The 26,484-nt window shown below is 40.0% G+C and overlaps 1 protein-coding gene across 1 annotated transcript in view; it reads right to left on the bottom strand.

Annotated features, from left to right (window-relative positions):
- The window catches only part of myo10 (myosin X), a 128,765-nt gene that overhangs the window by 53,458 nt on the left and 48,823 nt on the right, over positions 1–26,484 (bottom strand). The window contains exons 3-4 of the mRNA XM_085388128.1: positions 19,851–20,009; positions 2,236–2,423 (exon numbers count right to left, since the gene is read on the bottom strand). Of these exons, the coding sequence (XP_085244254.1) occupies positions 2,236–2,423; positions 19,851–20,009 (347 nt within the window). The remainder of the gene's footprint in view (positions 1–2,235; positions 2,424–19,850; positions 20,010–26,484) is intronic.

Genomic DNA, 26,484 nt, shown 5'->3' with positions numbered 1-26,484 from the left:
TGGCTCAGGACTTTCTGTAGTGCCACTACAACGTTTGTGTTTACGCCTCGCTCTGTGCACCATGGCGCATGTTCTTCCCACTAACCAACATCGTGCCAGACAAAAGAATTTCTGTATCCCAAATACATCATCAGACCAGAAGACGACAGACAGAACACGTGAGACTGCATGCCGTGCACAAGCACAGGGAAGTATTCCCATTCATTTTGTAAGTTAGGATTAAAAATGGTCATCATTGGTTTTTAATAAAAAAAAAAAAACTTGAATGCATGCAAGGTTACTGGCACAGATCAAATGATGTGTTTACATGTGCTGCAGCAAGTAAGCCAAAATCTGTTTTTATATGGAGCAACCATCTTTTTCATGTCTCTCTGCAGTTATTAAGCTTAATTATAACCTTTATGTTACTGGGACATAGAAATTAAATTTATAGAATGACTGATAATAACTCCATGGTGGAGCTGAAGAGAGTGCCAGATGAAATGCTACCTCATGATCCAGGTGATGGGACACCAGCACCAGTGCAATGCAGACGCCAGCACTGAACCGTCTCTTCCTCCTCATTTAAGAGCCAACTCACACTTTAAGAGATTCTTAGCTAAATTTTATTTTTATGGGAAGACATTCAGAGCGGACAGAATCTGTAGGCTGCATCTGCCAATATTTCAATTTCTTGTGAGATCTCCTCCCAGCACACCAACATGAACAACATGCCTTCTAAGTTTGGGCGCAACAGTGGCAGCTTTTGGAAAAGGCTGTGAAAATGAGTCATGGTGAAAATTTCCACTTGACATTTTGGTTGACAAATCATGTGAGTGATGTGGATCATAGAGATGTTTTGTGTGGTAGATGGTCAGGCCCTCAATGGTGATGACTATAGAGGTGCAACTTAAACCATCAGCAACACAGAAGGAATTAAACATAATCGCTAATTAATGTTTCATTAATGTGTAATGCAAACAACAAAATCCCAGCTACTTAACTTTCTGCTTTCCCCACAAACTTAAACCGGTTCAAGTTTAAAGGAAACATGTGTGCCTCGTTATCCCCAACGCCAATTAAGCGAACCAAACAAGGCTGTAAACTAATGCCGGCTAATCCTAAGAAAACTGCAGTACTTTTGCCTGAAGCAGCAGACTGAGACTCTCCGAACACGACACCTCTCCAGCACCATGTTTATTTCTTTCTGCTTCAGATACTATCTCTAAACAGTCTTCAGAAATATGGAGATTTCAGTTTCCAACTCTCAACACATTTTAATATGCTCTGTCTTGTAGATGAAAACATGACATGCATTTCATAACGGAAGAAACAGAAATGTGAAACTAGAATTTTAAGCTCTCAACTCTTAACTACGACAGCTAATGAGCAAACTGTCACAGGAAAAGCTGATAGAGCCATTCTGGCTCAATAATCTCTGTGTAGTGTACCACCCTTTTTGTGCTCTTAATTTATTTGCTCCTCTTTACAACTACTTTGCTGCCAACAATACAATGTTGCAACAGGAAGTTGAATGGCCACGTACTCAGGATACCTTGATGACAACTAACAACAATTCCCACGCACTTAAACTCAGACACAACTCCTGTATCCGTCCTTCACTAAATTAGCAGCCAAATATTATCATATCTGAGTTACAAAAATAGCTCCTTTTTAACTTAGTAGGAAGAGAACGTCTGTGTGTGTCGACTGAACAATGGAGCCACAGTCGACGTGAAAGTTGTCCAACTGAAATCAAAGAGGAAGGATGTTGGGACGGAAGGGAGCAGACAGAGGATGGCGATAGAAAGAGCGCGTGTGTGTGTGTGTGTGTGTGTGTGTGTGTGTGTGTGTGTGTGTGTGTGTGAGTGTGAGTGAGAGAGAGAGAGAGAGAGAGAGAGAGAGAGAGAGAGAGAGAGATCCTCAGAGGTGCAGCCAAAGCGCTGAGGAGACTTGAAACCAGATGAAGGAGTTTGGTACTCTGTGGGGGGGTTATTCAAAGGACCAATAAGGATGCTTGATAAAACCTCAGGCAAAAATGGTGCTGATATTCTAAATGTGAACCATCAAGTCTGCAAAAGTTGTAAAACAATAACGAAATATTTAAAATACTCCAACGTTTCACACTCTGCTCTCTAGTAGCCACTAGACTTTACATGAGTTTGCTTCAACTCCTTGCTGTGTTTTTGTAAATCCATTAAAACTTCTGGAGATTCAAAAACAAATAAAATACATTCACAAAAACAGATCACACACCTGATCAGGACACACTGGTTCTGCAGCCTCTTCCACAGCGAGCGGTAGCACTCATTGGCGATGGCAAAGATGTGCGGGGAGATTTCACCGAGGTGGTGCTGACTGTACATCTCCACAGCGGGTCGGTCATACAGGCCAGGGAGCGGCTGGTAAGGGTTGACTGCTGCCAGGATGGAACCGATGTACGTCTGTGGATCAAAGAGGTAAATTATCAATAATTACGCAGACAGAAAGCAAATAAATCAAATTTCACCTGAATGTTTTAAGTAAAGGTGAAAGAGAAACATGAAAAAATACTATCATGATGCATTACACGATAACAAGATTCAACGATTCTGCAATACTTCATACTCCGATGAAAATGTACTGTACTTATTAAAATACAGACATTTTTAATGCGTCAGTTCAATTAATAAGCCCATACTGTCCTTCTCTTCACTGTTCCCCAACCGTTTCATCTTCTGTGTTGCTAATTAGCAAAGTTCTGCTCATTTTATCTTCATTTGACTAAATGTGCCACCATGAGGAGCCATGAAGTAGTGAACCTGGGTAATTATATTCGATACCAGCTATTGGTGCTGTAGAGGAAGCTCCCCCCCCCCTCACTGCCATTTCAAAGTATGAACATTTGCACAGCATCCATTCTTCTCTAATGATAACTCTCTTGACCTGCATGTCGTTACTCGCCATCTACTGAGCAAAGATCGGAGCAAATCATCTCTGCTGCCCGTCACTGCTCAGGTGGAAGCACAGAGAGGCCAAAGGCTGCACTTAAATCCAATTTCTCAGACAGAAACACAGAGTCGTAAAACCCTTATTAGGTTCCCAGGAGGGTGGACAGCAGCAAACATCAAGCAGCCAAACATGTGACCTTAGTGATGAACACTCTTTTACAGCTTCCACTCAGGCTGTCAAAAAGCCCAGCAGCACGGCATTCAGCACGTTTGACCTTTTGCTTTTATTTTCACTGCTGAGAAGCAGACTCAAGATTTTCCAAATTAGTTTCAGATTTCAAAGTTCAAAGCAAAACAAACCAAGCTGCTGAAATAGAAGCTCGTGAAGCCAGAAGAAAACTTGGCTGAAGCTTCAGTGATGTGGTGGTGACTGATGGATAACTAGGCAGGCTTGGGAAGAAAAAAAAAAGGCAGCACATCAGCGTGCATCTGTGAGAAAACATCTGGATATTCCTATTGCTGGCCTCGGTTTGAAAAGTTGCAACGGTTACAGCAGAATTAACCGGATTCTCACAGTTACTCGAACTGGGCAGGAAAAGAGGTAATGCTGTCAGAAATGCTCGTCCTCAACCGTGAAGGTCTGAGCATTTGCAAAGGGTAGAGAAGCATTAAGCTGATTTTTCACATCCACTTCAGCATAAAAATAGTAACACTGTCAAAACCTGTATGTTCTAAAAGGTCTAGTAACCACAGAGAGAAGCTTTCCATCCCGCATAGAAGAAAACTAAATCCTTAATTGGTCTTTCCACTAAAACAAAAATACTGGAACAGTAAAGGTCATTCACTTTGGAAATGCTACCATTGTTGGTTTACCCCAAACAAGCTTCTTTTGTGAGAAAACCCCTAAGAAACATGCGCAAATACTTTTCAAATGCCTACATTTACAACACAAGCACACACGTTTCCAGCCTGGTACTACTCATAGTCAGCTTTGACTGAGAGGTGCTAACTGTGGGTGCTAGCTGCTTCACCTCAGCTAATAAGAGTCACTGAAATGGACTGTTTGATCTTGTCTGTGGTGTTGATGTTACCTGTTTTAGTGGAATTACCTGACAAGTAATCTAGCCTGTGGCTTGTAACTGAGCACTCCACACTCTGGTTCAGATATGACTGCTCGAGTTTCAAAAGTCCCAGGCAGCAACAACCAAAATGGTTAACTTATCGCTTCCAAACGGGACTTCACAAACAAGTGTGTGACATCAGCGTCCATCTTTTATATACAGTGTATGATCCTGACACATGTTAACTCATCGGGACATGCCACTGTGTAATTTCAGCAGCAGTCATAAAAATATTGGTTTCACAATCAGTCAGCGATCATCAATCAGCACATGCTCGCAATCTGATGCAAAATGTGGTTTTTAAACCAGGAAGAAAAAACAAAACAAAAACACAATCCAAACAATTTACAGCCACATAAACATCGAGCTAAACACAATCGCTACATGTAATGTGGCGATCTTTTAAACCTCACCTCTCTTTATTTATTTCATTTTTATGTCTCTGAATTCCTGAAGGAAAGTTAAGTTTGCTAAGTGCTCTATGAAATATACCAGCTTTACCCTTACTGTCTCTGTCTGCTGCTGTTCTGGAAACCAAAAGGGATTTCTAGAGCACTTTTTTAAATTTAAGACTTCTCAAATATGGCTTTAAACATCTATTAACAATAGTGAAGCTGATCCTTAACACCAGGTTAATCTGTGAATTACCGTTTTAATGGACTGACTGCTTATCTGGCCTACAAATGTAATGTGACTAGTCTGACTTACCATGAACATTCATTCAAACAACAGAATCATCTGAGAAAACAAAAGTTTGGTCAATAATAAAAGTAACACATTTTCTAACAGGCACAAGAGTTGCAGGTAAATTACCTGCTGCGACTCAACAACCACTTTTGCCGAGAAAAGAGCCACACAGACAATCTGCAGTGAGGTGAAAGCAGCAGTAGTTAGCAGCTCCCTCGCTGCTCATATTTCTTTGTGGCAGGTTTCACAGGGGAAATCCCCACTCATTTTCTACTTAAAAGGTACAGTAATAATAAACCTCACACTTTTCCCTCTAATCTCTGCAAACACGGACAAAGATAACATTTTTGATCACACTATCAAAATTAACGACAACATTTCTGCCGGCGCAACTTGGATGTAAAGTGAAAATCTCATTACAGCAGTGCACAGTGTTCCCATAACACACACATTAGCTTCTGAGAGTCTGTTGCCTGGAGGAGGAAAAGAATTGCATTTAGGAGAAAGAGAGTGGGACATTTCGATCCACAGAGCATCTACGTCCTCTGCAGTTACACGGCTCGACTGTCTTCTATCCTGTTAATCTCGCCTGGTTCCCACTGACAGACAACAGCATGTGAAAACAAACAGGACCGTCGGTTTTCTGTCAGTCACGGTCTTCATACCAGTCTGACATTTGCTCTGTTCCTTCATCTTGATTTATTAAAGCCTGTTTTCTTGCTGTATTTTTTTTATTTCCTTTAATACAGTTAGTCAAACTTTTTAATCAGATTAGAGAAGAGCACCAAGAGGACATAGAAGCACATACATATTACAAACAGAAAGCCCTTTTTCCTCAATAAAGGGGTCGATCAGGGGAAAAAAAGCCTCAAAACACTATTGGCTCTGGACAAGCAGAAAAAAAACGTGTGTTTATAACCAGCCTGAGGTGAAACCGTGCGCAGAGCTCAGAAGTGGAGTGGAACTCAAATTACAACCATAATAGGCATAATTAGGTTAATAGGCATACCGATGTATAGAGCGTGGAAAGAATACCAACAATAACATCACACTGGAAATGCAGTTTCTGATGAGCAGTCTGTTGCTGTCGGACACTAAAGACTCTGAGCATCCAAGCTGAAAGGAAATATTTACAGAGGGTTTCTCAGGAATGAAGAAAACAGCTTCTCTCTTCCAGTTTTTTAATTTTCCAAAGACCAAGTCATGACCAACCTCAACAAACAGTTGATACGAGAAAACACCAAACCGTTGGTTAGAGCTAAAAGATGTAGTTCAGTCATTAAATGTTTTAAAAAGCGTCAGCTAACATGCTTGCACCACAGGAAGTGAGCTGATGGTTGTAGGAGCAGTGCTGTAGATACAGTGGCATTAGGTTACGATCATACAGACTTCAGGAGTCTGTGAAACTCTTTGGCTTTTTCATTCATTTGAATGGGATCACCACTCCCAACAGATCTGAGAGAAGAGTTAAACCTGTGGGAGTGTCTTCTGGCACCAGGTTAGACGACCATGTACCAATAGTTAAAAAAAAAATCTGTTAAAATTCTGATTGTCCATAGTACTGCTTGAAAAAACACGTCAACTGAAATGAATACCTAACACTCCCTGAAGCTCACACATACATTGCAGCACTGAACTGTTCTAGACATTGCCAGACTGACGTGTATGTGAGAAAGACCATTTGATCTCTAATTCTACAAAGCCCCTGTAATGTCTGATTACACCCATGCAACACAAGCAAAGGCAACGGGCTTGTCGATTTACAGCAAGAAATTAAGCTGATCCAGGTGATTGATAGATGTATTTTTTGTCTGCTTATTTTATTGGTTTTTGTTTTTTGCCCTTTATCACCGTTCCTCTTCCCCGCTGTTTTTCTTTCCCTCTTTCTTTCTCCCCTTTCTTTTCCCCAGTCAAATCTGTCCCATATTTAGCAAGTGAAAATGAAATAAAATAAACAATAAAAGGTGAATCAAATAGACCATTACGGCAAGGCTGGGATGGTCCATTTGGTAAAGTAAATCCGTGGGCATCTTTCTTTGCCTTTAGACAATAACTCTGATGGCAAAAGAGCCAAATGGGACAGGCAACAAAAAGAAAAAAAAATTAAGCTGACCATGTGGAAAAAAGTACAAATATGATTCTGCCAAGTTCCTTCCTGTTAAAAGGGAGTTTTTCCTTCCTGCTGTTGCCTAAGCAATCATCTGTTTGTTGGGGGTCTCTTTCAAACACTATCGGGCTTTTTTCCTTACAGTACACATTATCTTAAAAGAACTTTTGTTGTGATTTGATGCTACATGAATAACCTTGAACTAAAAAAGACCTTTCAAACTATCAAAACCATAAACCAATCTTTTTATACTTTTGGACCTATCACTCCTTCCTGGCTAGACATAAGATATAACCCAAACAACAGAGGCGAGATGTTCTTAAACACTGCTTCACAATAACTGGACAAGATAACAGAAGAACAAGGTGATGAAGAGGTCTGCTAGGAGTCCACACTCACTGTACTCCTCCTCTTCCTATACAAACATCTTTATCACCTGCACTGCTCATTAAGCTCCTCCTATTAATCTTTCTATTCAAAGATCCTACTGACTCACTGACCTACATTTGGCCCGGATGCAAAAACATTTGAATGAACGTTGAGATGACATTTACATGACAAATGCCGGGTCTGGGCTATCCTGCCTGTGCAAATCAGCACAGTACAGGGATGGTATGTCATAATAATATAGAGTGGATCATAAAGGTCTGAGTGTTATTACAATGTGGCAGCGCTCTGCTCAGGTGAAGGAATCAGTTTCTACACATAAAAGCAGAGAAGTCCTTCTTCCGCCTGCAGTGTAAACAGTTTACAGCTAATCTAATCTCTGGCTCTGAGGCTCACATGCATCGATCAGACCATCCTGTAAACCTCTTTACAGATGCTTATGTAGTGTCATGTATTGTTTGGGATTTTTATATTCACAGTATGTGGAGAAAGTAGATGGAGAAACACTGTGATTCGGACTTTTGCACCTTCTGACAGCTGGAACAGTCCAACACATCGTAAGTCTTACTTGTATACAATACGCTATACAGTAAGGTGAACACGGCACCAGCTACAATGAGCTCAATATTTCCGTGTATCTTTTGTCAGTTTTTCCCTGCTGTCCACTCTGACACAGTTTAAAGGTGCACGGGGAAAATATTTTTTATATTTGTCAGCAGTTTTTATGATGATCTTATTTGCCCCAGAAAGGAAAATAAATAATCCTCTTATCTGTCCCATAACCTTTGTCCATAATATCAGTATTTACACACCTCCATAGGAAATTGTCATGTTTTAGAGAATTTATTAAGATCTTTTGATCCTAAGAAAGACATCCAGTCACCTTCAAGTCAAATACCATGTTACACAGAATATCATTTGTAGCTATAGATGCAAGTAAAAATTGCCAAACTTAAGAAAAAACTCAAGGACGTGCCTTAAACTTGCATCCTTTCTAAGCTCCTCGCAACTTACAGGAGTCATGAGGAGTGATTCTTATAAGTGCAAAAAGCAGCAGGAAGCAGGAAGCACAGATGCTGTAACAGTCCAGTAGACATTCGCCTGAATATTTTCACGTCTCAATCTCTTGTTTCAAGTCTTATTAAGCACAGCCTGATTTTTTTTCCAAATTATGGTCACCATCTATGGCAATAGAGCTCCGTATACCTCAGGGTAGTGCTGTCTTGTGATTCACATGTGACCTTTAGCATATATGGCTACAGGTCATCCTGCCTGTACCTTCTCAGTAAGATCTGTCCCTCACTTGTAGTGTCTAGTTTCTAAAAGCCATGATAATAAAACCCCAGGCTTTAAAAACATGACTTTTCAAACTAAAACTTTATAATGGTCTTTTTTGCGTTTCTATTTGGTTCAGAAACCTTAATCTGTCGAGTAAAATGACATCTGATCGTCTGTAAAACCGACCAGTGGACAAAAAAAACCCCACAAAAAACCTTCAAACCCTTTCTTAAAAAAAAAAAAAAAAAAAAACATGACAAGGAAAGTAATATTTAAGCACGAGTCTAAAGGGCAAAGTTCACATAAAACAGTTAGCGCTGCTTCAAGTTAGAGAAAAAATAAATAATAAAACAGCCTTAGGGAAAATTTGTGCCTGCCCTTAACTCGATGAATTACAAACATTTGGACCCAATTACATCCCCCTGTTGGTCCGTCGTGGTAACAGTCTCCCTGGCAGCACCCCAGCTGTGACTCTCATCAGAAGCCCGCCCTGCTGGCTGATGTGATTAACTGCGGCCCCTCATCCTGCATGTGTGGTGTCGAATACTTGCAGTCATCCCACTGAGGTGACCCGAGTAATGCGATAGCCACTTTTTACAGTGTTTGTTTGAAGTGCTTAACCTGTGGGACTCATAGCAGTGAAAGCAAAGTTTTTTAACACCGTGATGGCTCAAAAAGTTGAGTCTGTTCAGTCAGAAGAAGTCACCTGGATGAGTGACGAAACATTTCTCCGACTGAAAACGCGACGCCCAGATGAACACAATCAACTTTTTGGGATTTCCTTACCTGGATGGTCGAGCATGCATCATTTGTAAATGAAACATTTGTATTTGGGCAGCACTCATTATTAAATCTCCAACAATCTATGTTTTATACTAATACTGGGTAAAAAGAAAAGTATAATGTAGTATTTAAGCATGTTCTGGCTCTTTCTCTGGTCAGGTTCATTTTCATTTCTGTCATCAGCCTCATTGGGGCAGCAGGAAAAAGTTTCCAGTTAAGCCTAAAGTTCAAAAACTGCTCTGCACTCGACAAGATGCAGTCAAAGTGAAACATTTTCAATAAAGAAAGCCAAACGTTTTAATGAGTTGGCAGAGACCCAATAAAAGCTAAGAGCACAGTGAATATTGAAACAAGATAAATGTCAATGTCATCTGCGTCAGCTTATTCCACTGCCCACACATGGCAGCAGAAATAAGCTTTAAAGTGACACCCAAGAAAAATAAGATGAAAGCTCCACAGGTGTGTAAAGAAACGAGATCCATGCTCTGTCCAGGAATTCCTCTTCTGTTGCTCCTTTGGAGGTTTCTTCCCTTTCTTGTACTGTGTGTGTGTGTGTGTGTGTGTGTGTGTGTGTGTGTGTGTGTGTGTGTGTGTGTGTGTGTGTGTGTGTGTGTGTGTGTGTGTGTGTGTGCAAGAGAAACCCAGGGGAAAATCAGCTGTTTGGAATATTGGCCTATATAAATAAAACTGACTTCTCTCAAATGTATTGCATTACAGTGGATTCCAATGAAACATTTTTCAGTTACACAAACAATAATACATCTTAATCTGCTCTTTATTCAGCGTGTTCCAGAGAAATAATGGCTTCTTTAAAAAATATGATTAAATCAGCTGCTTCTGTTCTGAAACACTGCTTTCCCCAAATCCCAAAGAAAGCAGCAGCAGCCCCAGTATAAAAGTTTATAAGATTAACATTTTCTTTTCTCTGCTCTTTTTGCAGACTCAGTGTAGAGATGATAGGCTAACACTAGCAAGCTACATTAGCTGTATGGGTCTCTGCACAGATCACATACCTGCTAATCAGTGCTAATTAATGGATTAACGAACCACTCATTAAAACTAGAACATAGACTGCGTGGATGGGTTTTACCTCAAAGCAGGTGACATTCATTTGTAAGATAATGTAATTAAAAAGGCTACAAAAGGCACAGGCATGTTGGAGACGCCCAGTTCTGTGACTAGCAGACAGTTCACACCTACAGCTGCATAGCTCGGCAGCACTGCCCCTAATTTTTCACCAAAAATCCAAAATGCTGATTTTAAAAAAGCATTACACAGATAATGTTCGGATGACTTTTACATAAACATTTTGCGTATTGATCGCAATGTTGGTTGATTTTTTACCACGAATCTTCGTGCATTATCCCATTCATATTTTGAACAATTCTAAAAAACTATAAACGTTCTACAACCAACAAATCTGTGCAGAGTCCCCGATAATCAAAATAGGATTACGGATAAAAGTATCACGTTACATTTTGACATTGTGTTCCTTCTATTCAAGAACTAAAAACAGCTGACAAATGCAGATATCTTCTCAAACTGACCTCCGCTTAATCTTTTCCCCCCTGACAGATAGCAGTAACAGACGCTGGAGCGCCTTTATGTTTATAGAAAGGCGTCAGTGGCTGATGATGGTGTAACTGTAGAGCAGAGAAAGGCATGCAGGGCGTCAGAACCTTCCAAAAAAAAAAAAGAAAAAAAAAAAGATGGCTCTGAGACAGAGCCAGATAAATTCACAGAGAAGGAAATGAAGTCCAGATGGGGAAAAAACCCTGCAGGATCAGAAGAAAAAGCATCAGCAAACCTGCCTTACTGACGGCAGGAAATGTACGAGCGAGGGGAGCGAGGAGGGAATATTCTGCAGAATTACTGTGTCACAAGACACACATACCTTTGCATTTGTTATACTTGGCATTTAAAGGCATCTTGATCCGCTGTTTAGGTTTAATGTTGCTGCTGATGCACATGCGTGAAAGAAAGGAGATGCCCATTTATTTTTGAAACGATGCGGTTTTTCCGAGTTCCCGGGAACACAAAACTGTCAACACCTTGTGAAACGTGCAGCTTTTGCTTCAGCTATAATGCTGAATAAAAAGTTTTCTTACAAATGAAAAAAAATATCACTGTAGAAACGTGATAGTAGAGCCATAACCTTAACCTCACTTTAAGGAGCTTGCAAGTTCATTGCTGTGCTGACATGGATCTAATAAACCTGGGCAGGAAGTTGGATGCATGTCTGCTGTATAATGATAATCAGAGCCAACACGGCTGTCATTGCTCCGTTATTTGTCTCCACGCTACGTCCTCTTTGGCACGGTCATGGTAACAGCTGGAGGATACATCATACACAAAAAGCTTCTGCTACCACAACTCAACTGGATTTTGGAATCCCAAGCATTTTACTTCCATCTATAAGCTCTGAGTCTGTTTTGTCTTCATGTTAACCAGCACATCATTTCATGCTGCATTCCTATTTGAATAGCAAGTCGCACTGTGAGACGCTTATCCTAAATTTCAGTTGCAGAGTTATTGCCTCTTCACATTCCCTCCTTCATGTTAGTCAACTTTTATGTGGCCTGTGTGACATTTTTGGAAGGAAAACAGTTTGAATTGTCAAGCATGCATTTTTTCTTCATTTGTGGTTGGGGTTGTCGCTAATGAAACTGAACATGTGTATAATGACAAAGAACAACTTCTGCATATCTCTAAAGCACAAACGCCATTAGATGCATTGAGAACAACAGTTGTTTTAATTTTCTAGTTGAAAAAATAAGACACCTCAACTTTCCTTTTTTTTGCCTTTTTACGGCTTTATTTGAAAGGGTGCAGTGAGCTTAACCGGCGCCAGAAACCTTAACTTTAACCAGTGAAAGTTACCTTATTGGTTTGCTTCTGAAACTGTGTGTTTTTGGTGTACAGTCCCCATTTAGCATCATCTTTGTAGCTGTATGAATTATAAAAGATTTATTGTTACTAATAACAAGTTTCAAATGAGTTTCAGATAAGCTAAGCTAAATCCAGCCCACATTAACTGACATCTGCCGATTCAGCAGATTCTTCACATTCAATTAGCAAATATGATAAAAAAAAAAAGTTGACTCCTTAAGCTGCTTTAGTTTGCTGCACAGCTGCAAGGTGCTATGTAGTCCAGCTTGTGGCCTGGTTGTTTCTGTACGGAGGTCCTGTGATTGCTCAAAGACACAAAGTCACACCACCGAGTTCTAACTCGACATATAAGTGTTCATCAGTCTCATTAATGTTCATGAATCAATCGTGTCAGTGCACTGCTCATTAAACTTTCTAACTAGAAATTAAACACTTTACCTAATTTTGCATAAATGGGCTATGTAAGTTTAAACCACACCGCAGGAGTAGTGGTTAGACTCGAGATTGTTTGCCCAAAACCACATCTTAATGAAGCTAAAACGATAAGTCAGAGATATGAGCCTGAAAGAAAGATCTAATCAACCAAGCCAGGAGTAATCTGTACACCAGATTCCAGACAAATCTGTTTCTCGCTCTTCAAGATAACTCAACAAATAACAGATGGGTGGACGAACTTCAGCCACAAAGTAACTAGCAAACCAAAAAAAAAAAGAAGACAAAAATGGAGCAAAAAACCACGTTCACTAATGTTGTTGTCTTTGCTAACATTTAAAAAAAATAAATAAATAAACCAAAATCAGGATTTAAAGGAAGTGAGATCAGCACATGTTATTCATAGACATGTATGCATGTATAACGCTGGACGTTTCCTCACATCTGACAGTAATCACAACTCTTCAGCTTTGGCTGAAATCTCTAAAAATGTAAAAAGGACTAAACTGGGTTTGTATTTCAGAGTCTCCGAAGGAATTTGTGTGTGTGGCTTAATCCCAAACCCAGCAGATATGTACAGAGGGAAAACGAGTGAAACATAATCCAACCCAGCTAAACTATTGATCTGAAAGGAAAATTCCACATAAACAGTCATTTTCGATTCCTCCCTTCTCTGAGCTTGCATCATCCAGATTTTTTCAGATATTAAGACATGACCCCAAAGCGGGATTTCAAAACACCAAACCAGCCTTTCTACTGCTATAAAGCCACATTCCACCCATAGCTTCTTTGTTTGCAAGTACTTCAGATAATCAAATGAGACCATTAGAAGTTGGTCCATCTGTAATCTGGTTTTGAGCAGTCGATCTCATTGTCAGTACAGACTTTCTACACATTCTGGACTTCTTCCTCCCCCGTTTATCCTCACAGCTATGAGTCAAGAGCTTGTGAAAGCGGAGCAGCAGCTGCCTGTTGCAGTCTGTCAGCGGGCCGGCAGCAGACATGCAGACTTGTCAAAATAACCGAAGCGAGCGATGAGACGGATTTTGCTCTGTGCTGAATCTGCCTGAGCCGGCAGAGCCTATGATCAAACCTATTACGAGGAAGAAGAGTGATTTAGTAGCTGTTTCTCAGGTATCCTCTCTGAACTATGAAGAAGCATTTTTGTGCCGCTCTACCTGATGATCCATCTGCTGTCATCTCGATTCTGATTGATTACAAAGGCCATTTGCTCCCACCCCTGTGGTTACAGTTAATAGTTCTATAGGCGGGGTTGGGGTTACGGTTAGGGCAGAAAACACTGCTTCTATTATAACCCAAAATGTTAAAGAACAAACATGCTGTAGCTTAGCCTCAGTGTCACCACTAAGACATCTGAGCTGAATGTTGCTTGAAACTCAGTTGCCTCTTTTATTAGATCCATTATATTTAGTTCTCTTAACTCTTCACATGCACTGCAAGGACTGTTTTTGTCTGCATGTCAAAATAAACTGTTTTTCAAAACCAAAAGAAGGGAGTCTAACAGACAAACATATTTTAGATTTCTCAGATTCTCATATGATCAAGGATTCCTCGGGTCTGCAGGAACGTTCTTCAATGCCCTTTCTGCAGATCGTCCCCTCCAGAACAGACAGCGTCTCCAAACCTCTAACCAATTTTGCTAATGTGTGCATCTTACATTGAGCATCAGTGCAGACCCACAGTTCATCCACAGACTGAAATGAACCCTTTTAGCTCTTCTCCCTTTAAAGTCTCCCTCTCGTCTGATTGGTTGCCCCTCACAAACTTAGGATTTTAAACACCAAGTGGGTTGGTTTGAGATGATATAGCCCAACTTTAGGAAACCAGGATTTTAGAGCAGTCTGAAGTCTGAATTTTTGTACATACACTAAACCAAACTTGTGGCCCTGTTCAGGATGAGCACCATAACATCATAGTGTCTTTAAGATAGAAAATGAAGAAAAGCAAACTACAGCCACTTAGGTTAAAGTGCTCTGATTCTTATAAAAGAAGATTTCTGGGGGAGGATAGTCTCATCTCCTTATACCCATTTCTATTTTTGTTTTTTTTAAAAAAAAAAACTTTTGTTGTATAGTTTAAAAAGTAGCTGCAGATCCAACGAGCCTTGGAGCCTGTGGCCAGAAGATGAAGAGTTGTGTATGAAAGTATTATGTAAGCTTTCATGTAAGAAGGTCCAAACTTTCATCTTTATATCCATGTTCCCATGACCATGTGATCAGGCACAAAGAGCACATATACCAGCAATTGTTCAAATGCTTTCAGGACCTGATCTGTTATTTTCGGTCAAACTTCTCATTCCAACCAATCAACAATCAGAGTTTTCTGTGTGTAAACAGAAAAATAAACTGTATGGGGATCTGCTGCCATCACATGACATCGTCCTATTTATGTTTATAGCACATGGGACACGAAAACATTCCTGGTTAGAATAAAGAGTTCCTGATTGGATGAACTCCCCTGCAGATTGTGTGTGTGTGTGTGTGTGTGTGTGTGTGTGTGTGTGTGTGTGTGTGTGTGTGTGTGTGTGTGTGTGTGTATAGAGAGAAATGAGCGGGAGGTCACAGAAAATTGTTGATGGGATGGGGGACAGAGAAAAAAAGAACAGCATGTGATAGAAAACTGAATGTCAGTGTGTTTGAAAGAAGGACCGTGGGGTACAGACGAGTCAGAGATTTCTGAGTTAAAGAATGTATGTGTGCATGTGTGTGTGAAGCGGAGTCTTTTGGCCCAGATCCCTTGTTTAGAAATCGGGTAGTAGCTCTGGTGGTGTGTGTGTGTGTGTGTGTGTGTGTGTGTTTCTGCACGCGCTTGCAGTGGAATCTGCAGAGGAGACGAGTGAGGCCACCAGTCGACAGCACAGCTGGTTACAATCACAGCAACTAAACACACACAGACACACACACAGAGGTCTGGTAGCCTACAGACGAATCCCCTGTCTATGTAATGGTGCTGCTAGCAGCTCTGATGCAGTTTAGCTGAAACAAAAATATTTTTTTGTCAAACCAACCAGAAAAAGCTCAAAATAATCACTTCTGTATTTTTACACCATCAAAAATCAACATGTGCCCCCAAAAAGTATAAACTATAATTGAGATTTTGCTTGCTTTGTTCTGAGTGTGCACATATTGATAGATAGAAAAATCTACCTCTACCCCATCATCGTCATCACCATACAACTTTCTTTGAGGCCAGAGATTTATTCATTGTGGCCATTTAATTATGTGATTGCAGCAGGTTTGTACTCGTGAAAAATCTATCAAAACCACAAATTCCCCCACTGTATTGTGTTCTTTCCATGTTCTCCGTGTCCACATCCAAGCTTGGCTTTTTAATGGATGTTTGACAAGGACTTGTGTGATTTGTCCAGCTGGAATGCTTTCAGATTTATTGTGCTGTTTGGATTAACAACAAAACAGAGTTTTGTAATGTTCTTCAAGCTTCACCACCAAAGTTTAAGTTTTATCCAAAACCCTTTACAGCGAGTAGAACAAGCCTTGAAATCTGCTTCATTATCCTGTAAATGTAATTCAAAATATGGAGCTTAAAAAGATATTTTGGCTACAGGGCCGCTGAGAAAATCCACCAAGGCTCTTTATTCATATGCTGAATTTATGCATCACCTTGTTCTGCTTGTGTTTTTCACTGCATGTACTTTTCCTGGAATCTAAACTCTACATATGGCTCCTTTGCAATAAATAAATTTTATTATAAGAACTGAAGAAAAAAAAAGAAAGAGAAGAAGAAGCCCGAGGAAAACAAAGGAGACGAGGATGAGTAGTGGTGGTAGTAACAGACCCCTCTAAATCACTCTGAACCCTTTAAACTGGGGTTTGACCAGTTTCATATTTGATCCTTGATGCAGCAGAAACTGTTGTTGGCTACTCTGAATTCAGTATTGTGTTTATAGCTCTTCCCTTTGGTTAACCATGACCCTCTCCATTAAAACATTCCCTCTAATTTTCCCCTCTTTCCAGCTTCTGGCCCAAAGAAAAAAAATGTCAGGCCAGAGATTGGGTGGCTGTGATGAATTGATTGGATAATTTCGACCATACGGGAGCATTCAGATGTGATTAAAGTAACAAGATGGCATTTGTCAAAGGTTAGCACGACTGTTGCGTACAGCGAGCACAATGCCGCCTTTGTTGACAGCTTGTTTCGCTGGAGAAAGTGCTGGCTCAGGTTTGTTCTTTAAACCATAAGCACAAAATGGTTGAGAGCCATTTGCTCCACATATTCCTTTGCGTTTCACCGGAGCAGGAGGGTTTGAAAGGTTTCTTTACTTTAACTAGGATGGGCAGCAACAGAGCTGCTTGTTTGCTAGCTCACTGTGCGATGCAGGACAATGCATACACCTAAAACGTTGTAAGGACAATAACACAATGCAGATATCATGTGTTCAAGGAGGAGTAATCAACATTATGGTAACATCCTGTCATCAACACTCCTGGTTACAGCTACTACTGTTCACACCAGCACTAACTAGCACGATGAGACTTATTAACTTGGATTAACCAAGAAAATCACCTTCTTTTGGTCCCTTTAGCATCTCAACTGTTCTTTCTCACAACTCAGGAGATTAAGCCAGCCAACTCTCATTGTGTTCCCTCTCACTTGGCACTTTTCTGTTTTTGGCTGCCAAACAAGGACCACCATTACGTGGCGTCCAGTTTCTAACAAACGTCTGATTGAAAGGGACTCAAAATCCTTCGCCTTATTTGGTTTGGTGCTTTTCATCGCCTGGTCAATAGCGCAAACATGGAAACACCAGAAACAAGCACAACAATACTTTAAACCTCTCAAAAACAGAGTGGAACAGTAAAAGTTTATGCAAATAACCACACTAACCACAGGACAAATAACAAGGCTAAATTCATCTGAAGCTCTTTGGTCACAGTGCAGTAATGTTTAAGAATTCAACCACCTGCATAAATACTCTGCAAAGGCGTCACAAGGCCGCCATTTCTGGGAGAATAAAACGATCCAAGCAAAATAGTTAACTTAGTGTTTGGACTGTTTAACAGGGTTAAAACTGTCCAACTGTGTAACCCCAGCCCTGCATTTTAAAATTAACTCCCTTAAATTGAATGCAAAAAAAAAAAAAAAACAGCAGGCAGCAACTTTTGAGGTAAGGGTTCAGATTAAGAATGTTAAGGCTGATGTGATGCACTATGTTATATAGACAGAGACACAAATCCTTTCCTAAGAAAAAGGGGAAAAATACAACTTGAAGCTGTGAAAAACCATTTCGAAGTGCCAAAGACCTTAGCCAGGTCTGAAGACTTCTCTTCTAACAAGATAGTAACTCACAGTGTAAATCTTTAAGCTTGCACTGCATTTGGGCAGCGGTTAGGGTGCGGCTTAGGTGCCAGCACGGATGAGCCAATGTCTGAGGGAATGTGAGACAGCTTTTTTAAGGGCACTGGTGTGTGTCTGTGCTGGGAAATGGGACATGTGTGCTCTTACACAGAGAACAATGGCAGGTGTTCATGTGGTTTTACAAAGCATTTTAAAAAGTAAAAACAGACCCTTTTAAGTAGGAAACAGCAATTTGTTTATGGTTACATTTATGCAGCTATTTTACATTCTTTTAACATTTTATAATTAGGCCATTCTTTAACACTGTCATGCATGAATTATGACAACCTCAATCAGGATTTTTGGCTTAAGTATTTTTATTCATCTTTTCATGCCTAGAGACGAATAAAAATACTTAATGAACGGGTTAAATAACAATAATTACAATGACACACATCATACATCTATAGTAACATGAAACAGCCAGTGGGTGGCAGGGTATGGAGGGACACATTGGTGTCCAATGTAGTGGTTTATGTGCAAGTGTGCCATCAACACTGACACAAATACAAGAAAACAGCCTTTGACTAGCTGCCCACTGCAGTGGCCACTATGTGTGAAAGGGTTAAAATAATGAGCACTGCCACTACTATGATTTATTATTCTTGAAATGCTTTTTCATATATATGTTTTAAGGAAGTGACTAAAACCAGAAGCTGACTTTAGTGAATTTGAGCAAATCCACCTACAGCTGACATAGAAAGAAGAAAATCAGAATCAACCCCAAAATTCTATTTATACTATACTATATTAGGTTTTTAAGCCATAAAAGTGTTTGCAAAAAGTCTATGTATAATCCACCAAAAATATCAGTTTAATCTATGTTGTATTTACAGTGAACATTAGGAACTAAATCAAGAAGCTGTCCTGCAGGTTTGTGTTTTGGGAAACCCCTCATCGATACCCTGCTAGGTCTCTACATGTGTTTCTTGGAAGTTAAATAACCAAACCTTTGAATCAGCTTCACACTGTGTAAACCTGAAAACTGAGTCCCGTTTGTAATAAATCTGAGCCGGAAAGCCAAACTTTTTCTGACAGGATATCCCAGAGGAGCCAAAGATCCATGTAGGGATATGCTTTGATTGCACTGTCAATTAATCCTACAGTCATGTACAGACCAGTAAGAAGCTCCAGAAAGATACAATAGCTCTCTCACGTCCCCATTTCCTGGCACTGATTTAAAGCAGAGGAAAGCTCTCTGACCCAACCATCTCTTTCACCTGCTCGTTTCTAGATGGTTATCCCTGCTGTTGTGCAATGTTTGAGCAACTCAAGATATTCATGGGAGAATGCTGCAGAGCTGATGGATGAAGGTAATGTACCTTGACAAACCAAGCTGTCAACGCAAGCACTGATAGCGCTGATGGACTTCAGATTGGTTCTGGTTTTTGATGCTAGTGGTTCAGATTTTGTTTTTTGTAACCTGCCTCATATTACTTCTGCCGAGTTATCCCAGGGACTGAAACTGCAAATTTAGCAATATTTAGCAAGTAAACCACATGTTGATGAACTGTTGAAGCTCAGTCAGGACCACCATACTCAAAAGAAGATTATTATTTCAATCTGTGGTAATTTTTATTTGATGGAATAGCTGTGTGCTTAAAACCTCCCTGCCCTTTAGCATGCTGATGTGGATGTGGAGAGAACTCCTTCGCACTCTTGGAATCCCAGAAGCAGCCAGACCCCCTGCACAGATTATGCTAGGTGAGACTAATAAGACTTGCATTGAAGGGCATTAGTGGAACCGTCAGCTGTTGTGCAGATCAGCTGAGCTTCAATTCATGGTCAGTCTTCATATTAATATGTAGGATTTTCACCAGGGACAAAAAAAAAATCAATCACTGTGTTGTTCTCATCAAGTATTGCTTGGAGGAAACTTACATAGATGTACTTCTGTTTATAGCGCAGGTACAGGTTGTGCATGATGGCGCCCTCGTGAAGGTCCTCAAGGCTCGCCATGTCCTCCACCCCTCTGATGCTGCTACGGTGCATGGGTTGCACTTTCTGCCTGGTGAGCGTATTCTGCTTGTAGGTGTACACCTGGGTCAGAAAATGGAAAAAGTCCATATGTAAACTACGTAAATGATAATCACATGAATCCACATTGACATTCTAAAAGCAGAGGATCAAAGAACTACTGCAGGAAATCTTTGAAGTAGAATTAATAAAATCAACCCTCATCTTACTCAGACTTTATTTCCCCAACTTTAGGGACGATATATCCCCTAAGAGGCAATCATGTTAAAAATCACAGGAAATCATTTATTCCTACAGCAGAGCAGTTTCCTGAAATGCTGTTTTATAGCAGAATTGGTCCATGTCAACTTCCTCTTAAAGTCTGATCTGGTCACAGGTCATTTAGTTTCTGGTTTAAGGCCAGATGTGGACATCAGGCTGCCAGTTTTCTACCACAAGTTTTACAAGTGCATTTTTAGATTTGAATTTCATTCGGTTTGGCTCTTTTGTGAGAGAATGAGCCAGACGAGAACAGATAAAGGCAAGAGCACCAGACCACAGCAGTTTCTGAGAAATGTTAAAAAGCTCAGACTTCTGAAAACCCAGATGTATCGAACAAAGCCGACGGCATTTCCCCCTTTTACTTTGAAACTCAACATAATTAAAGTTCTAGAATTAAATTGCATTCACGTGCGTTTATCAGGGATAAACTAGAATGAGAAAAAACATGAAATTCCAAGAACACATAGCAAACATTGTTGTGGTGCATAGTTTCATGTCTCAGTCATGATGAAGCGTAACAGAAAACAGCTGAGAAAAATGACTGAACCATGACAGGAAATATCGATGTGTCCAGCTTAACACAACTTCTTTTTCTACAAATTGCAGATATTATGGATGTCAAAAGTAAACCATAATAACTGTATGCTTTTACAATGAATAGTATTCTGTCTGACAACTTTGATCTTATGTTACTCAAAGGATGAGATGCAAAGTTTGGTGGTTACAGGCAAACACAATATATTTGATGTAGAATTTCCACATGTTAAAGGTTAAAGGTGTCAAAAACCCACTGATTATGAATTCTAGTGAAGACAGGACACAATGCATGCAAGATACAACTTCAGAAAACGGTAGAGAAGTAGGAATACCAGAGGCACAGACTATGAGAGAGACACAGCACACTGAAAATCTATGAGTGAATTACACAAGAGCTAAGATGATGGTAGAAATCTACCTCCCAGGGGGAAAAGCAGTTTACATTTTATTTAGGGACAAAGCTGCAAGCCATTTATCAGAACTGACTGCTGATTCAGTGCATGCAGTCTCTATGCTCCATTGAAAGGTCAATATAGATAATGTTTCAAAATACCTCCTTTAAAAATGTTTTTTTAAATGCCTTGAGACATTTTGAGATGGCTGTCAAGGCGAGAATCTCTTGAAGGGTTTAAGAAATGTCACAGTGGTCAGATATCCCTGCTTCTTTTGAAAACAGGTGCTTTTATTTTGCATAAAGAGAAAGTGCACAAGAATACTGAACAAGATGGATCTTTAGTTTTTTTTGTGAATCAAAAGAAAAACTACAAAGAAACAAATGAAAACCTTAGATTTGTTTTAGACCTCCAGCTGAAAAGACACCTCCATTAAGCTGCTATTATTTTGCAGGTGGCAGCAGTTAACTGGAAGGTTTCATGTAAAAGTATTGTAATTCCTCACAGCTTATAATTCAAGGCTTGTTGTGATAAACCTGACCCTGAGCCTGTAGACTACATGAAATCTGGAGCTGGACAAGGGCAGCCATCAGTAGATGTCTTCTTATCATGTGTCTGAGGACAAGGCCGAACAGCTTCTTGAGACTAAACTCTCGTCCTGCAACGTCTCGTCAAAACTAGTGATAGCTGTTAAATACCCCACTGCATTTTCAAACCATTATGAAACTCAGTCTGTCATTTAATTACCAAAGTTTTCTAAACTTGTATTACTTCCACCTTATGTTCAGTCTTCTGTGTGTTTCATAAAACTATTACTGAGATAAAAGCCAACTTTCTATCTTGCTTGTGATTCAGTTTGGAGGGCAAATTAAGTTCACTCTTTGCATAAATGTATAAATTGTTGGTTTCCATCATCAGACAGCCTTAAAAGCCTGATCAAACACTACATTTAACTCTGAAGAACTCAAGCTAATCAAATCCTTAAAGGATTGGTGCACAGATCAACCCACCATCCATTTATTTCATTATTATTATTATTATTATTATTATTTGGTTGAACTAACTGTCCAAAATCCAAACAGACTCAGTTTGTTGAGATCTGATGCATGTTTACACTGTAGTTAAGGACATCAGGCCTCAACCACCACAAAGGCTTCTCGTGGAGATTTGTTGTTCAGAATGTGAATTTATGCATGCAAATAAGCCGGAGACACACCTGTCTGTTATAGCGAAGAGAGACGAAGACTAAGCGGACATTTGAGCGCAGAAACATGTAACGTGTGATGTCATGACTTCTGCTTGTTGGAAAGCCACAATTTCTCATCCGTGTTCTTTGGTAAAGTATCTTTCCTTAAAAATTGATTTGGCCTTCATGGTCAGACCACAAACTTGAGTCTGAACATCATGCAGAAGTCACAACGTTGATAGCAGTATCAGAAAGAAAGGACATTTCATCCAAACCATTGGGTCCAAAGCCGTCCGTGCCTGTAGGACTAATCCGTTAAAAGGTTCTCCTATTAACCATATACTATTTTTGACCATTTCTGTATTAAAATATTATATTTATTAACTTTTTTCACCTCCAATTAGTCTTCTGGAATTATTTGTAATAAAAATGAAATCCAAATAGAAAAGTAAACACAGAAGGAACAAATCTAGAGTTTCAACCATGCAACAGGCTTAAATCTCTTCAGCATTTCGACAAAGAGGCCATTCTTCTAAGCAGCTTTCTACAGTCGGTCAGTAGTGCCAACTGTTTAAGGCCACACGATGGTCCAGTTGTGAAAAGCAAGAGACAGAGAGGTTAATTTAGGGCAGACCTCCAATTATCACTGCTCTGCAGGGAGTTGCAGCCTGCAGGATCACCAAGGGAGATGTGCTCAAAATAATGACCCATCACTGCAGGAAGGTCTGGGCATCTTTCAAAAGACAACTATCAGATTCTGAAGTAGAAAACTGTCCTCACTGCTGGACTCTGTTGGTAATCGCTTTTATTTAACTGCTATAAATTCATCAGTGAGGTATTACTCCATCTGACTTTAAGTCTAGTTGGCTTTGGGATGGAAAATGCAGAGCAGCCAAACCCTCTGCTGTCTCAGCCTTTTCTCCAAACAACCAAACCACGAAGTATTTTCAGCAACACACATGAACGGGGCATTTCCCAGATATTTCAGTAACCTTTAGCAATGACACACGAGGTGAAATAATGCAGCATTTCAGTTATTGCAGAACTTCGGGATACAGAGCATTACAGCACATTTTATCATCCTCTCTTCCAACAATGGCCTCTACTGGAAACAAAGTGCTGAACATAATGAGACATTTAGCAGTAAAAGCTCAAGATATTACCGACCAATATACGAGCTAAAAAAAAAAAAAGAGTGAATACTGGACTTCAACACATTTCACACAAGAACAAGCCGGCACATTAAAGACCAGCTAATGTAAAAATGTTTCCATTCTCACATGTGGTTCTGCTGGTTAATCAACAAGAACTTTAAGGCTACAACAAAACTTGCAGTACAAAGAAGAACTTTTATTTCACAAGCTCAAAAATGTTGGTCAAGTATTAAAACTGTTTACACTACAGGTGTAGCTGGTGCTTTAACTGCTTCAGACCTTATCTTCACCGTACACTTTGGAATTACATGAAGCCCAAAGCCTAAAAATCCTAAAAACATTCAGGGAGTGCTGACTTCATGTGAAAACGGCTTTAGAGACGAGCTAGAGTTTGCATATTCACCACATTAAAACAATCACCACTCCAAAGGTCATTCTGGGAAATGGTAAGGCCGTAGCTTATAGGATACCAAAAGAGGAAAAAGTTGGCTTGTGGTTTCAATAGGCTGGAAAAAACATAAATAATGAAGTGAATATTCCATCATTTGAAAATTTGAAAAACAACGTAACAGAAAATTACAGAAAGACGTTACAAAGATGCCGTGTACTTTAAATTCTTTCTTTTGTCCACATAAACTATTGTTACCAAGAATAAAAATGAGACCCTTATGAACCAGCCATCTCAGCGTATCCACACACACAAACTCAAACAGCAGAGGGGCCCTGAAGCCATTCGGTGACCCGCTGAGGCCGAGGGACTCTTCCAGAAGAAAACAAGTCTCTGTCTGAGGAGTCGATCACATCTGACCCCCCACCCCCACACACACATTAACACCAAAACTGCCCTTCAGCATCCTGCCAGGCTTCATTTCTCACATTCCTCTCTCGGTGACGCTTCAGGGGATTCAGTTCATCTCTCAAATGTGTTTTTCCTTTAGATGGATGAAACGTGATCGAGTCCAAGAGCCGTTCAAAACCTGCCGGCATGTTCAGACGGGTTCATTACTCCAGGTCAGAACACCACATAAGTCAAAATACTTTGACTTCTGGTAACGAAAGCTAAACTGAAAGAGGTTTACACTTCTGTAGTCACCTCACTTGCAGTTTCCATGACTTCTATTTTACTAACTTCGACATGTCTCTGACATCCCCCCATACATTCCTGTAGCACCTGTTTTCAAACTATATATGAAACCCTCAGCTATAGCGCTCCTGTCTTTAAGTTTCTCAGTTATTCATCTGTTGGTGTCGTCTTGAAGTCTGTCAGGTTTGTTCAAGATGATCTTTACAAAATGTCAACACTAATCATAATAAGTTCAGCACTAATGTTGGGCTATAAATGTATGAAGCATCCTTAGTGTGTTTTGCATGATGTTAAATTTCCCCAAAAACCTGAGTAATTTAATTTAGCCACTTCTTAGCAAAACGTTTTTCTGTGACAAACAGCAGCTTCAGAATTCATGTCTAAAGGTCTGCGTTAAACAAACTTTATTTCAGGCCTCCAACAAAAACTAATTCAAACTGACTTCAACATGAGAGAACAGTAAAGGTACAAATATGAACTCATTTCCAAGTTTTAAGAATCATTCCCGGGGCAGAAAGGTTTAGGTTGAGCCTCGTCATTCTGTAACTTTCCAAGAGATCATAACTCGTGTGAATGGTGAGTTTGTCAGATCACAATCACAGTCGTAAGATCAGGATTTTAGGAGTGCAGAGCTCTACTCTCTATGGGTCATAACGGGATGTGGCTGTTTCCCTTCGTTTTTGTTGTCTGACAGCAAACATCTGAGAAAACAAGAGCTTCTTTACTCGGCCACATTAAAATGCTGACTGCCTCAGATGAGGGAGTTGCTCAAGGATGTTGACTAAACTAGCTCAACACTCGGTATACGTCAGTTTGGCATGGGCTTTGGGCTTTTTAACTTTTATGTGTACAATAAAAGGCATCGCTATCCCAAAGTAAAGGAATTGGGAAACCCCAGAAAGAAAGATGCGTATATGAATGCCATTTCAAACTATTTGCTTTTCCCTATGAGGCAAACTGTTGTACGGTGAACAGTCTTGTTAGACTAGTCCAATGTAAACACTGTTTATAGCCAGCAGTCAAACATGCGAGCCCTGAACCTTAAGGGCAGGTATTTACTTTTTACACACCTTTATCTGTCAGGTAACAACTTCACCTTCACCTTTTCACTTTGTACTTATTTCAACTAGGATGTTACACAATGAAGTTAGAAAAAATCCACCTTTTAACACCCCAAAAACCTTGAGCATATATATATGGCTCTAAATACCATCTCTTTCCTTATTTTCCTTTTAGAGGTTCAGTCCTGGATGGAAAATGGCAACCTCTTATGTTATGAACAGTATTCTATGGTTGTAGCACTAGGAGAGCACAGATTGTTCATCCACAATGACCCAATTAGATTTCTAATTGTCTTCGTGGAGGTCCACGCCTTGAAAACAAAGCCACGGGGGCCCGAGCGCTAAGCCTATAGTGACAGATGCTAACAGGAGTAAATCTCAGTGAAACAAAGCCATTACACAGCATCACTGCACGCGAGGAGGATGCAGGGGTGGGGTCACTGCTGTACTCCTGGATCAACAGGCTCTATTCCTGGATCAAACCGGATAAACTCTGTTGTTTTTGCTTAGATGGATCCGGAACGTGAATTCACTTTACGTTCAGGCAATTAGAGAGGAACTTAAAATTAGCAGCGAAGGATTTTCCCCTCGACTGGTCCATCACCCATCATGGTGATACTTATTCCATGGCCTGTTCTCTAAGAGAAGTGCAGATTTCGTCAGATTATCAGCTAGTAGCTCGCTCTGAAAGTCTCAAATGACCCCAATAATTTTTTTTTTTAATTTGCTACTTTTTTTTACTTGAAATATTGCCAATATCTTTTCATAAAGCAAAACAAGGGGCTTCTGAATCATTTTATCCCGGCTATATGTTTATAATATAGCCTTTAGTACTTACTTTTTCTCTATTTTTTGCTTATGTG

This window comes from Rhamphochromis longiceps, linkage group LG18 (genome assembly GCF_057381845.1).
Source record: "Rhamphochromis longiceps isolate RC_006_pf linkage group LG18, R_longiceps_female_GT1.1, whole genome shotgun sequence".
In the NCBI taxonomy this organism is placed as follows: Eukaryota; Metazoa; Chordata; class Actinopteri; order Cichliformes; family Cichlidae; genus Rhamphochromis; species Rhamphochromis longiceps.
The sequence above is the reverse complement of the archived record's forward strand: the minus strand, read 5'-3'. Positions and strand labels throughout refer to the sequence as shown.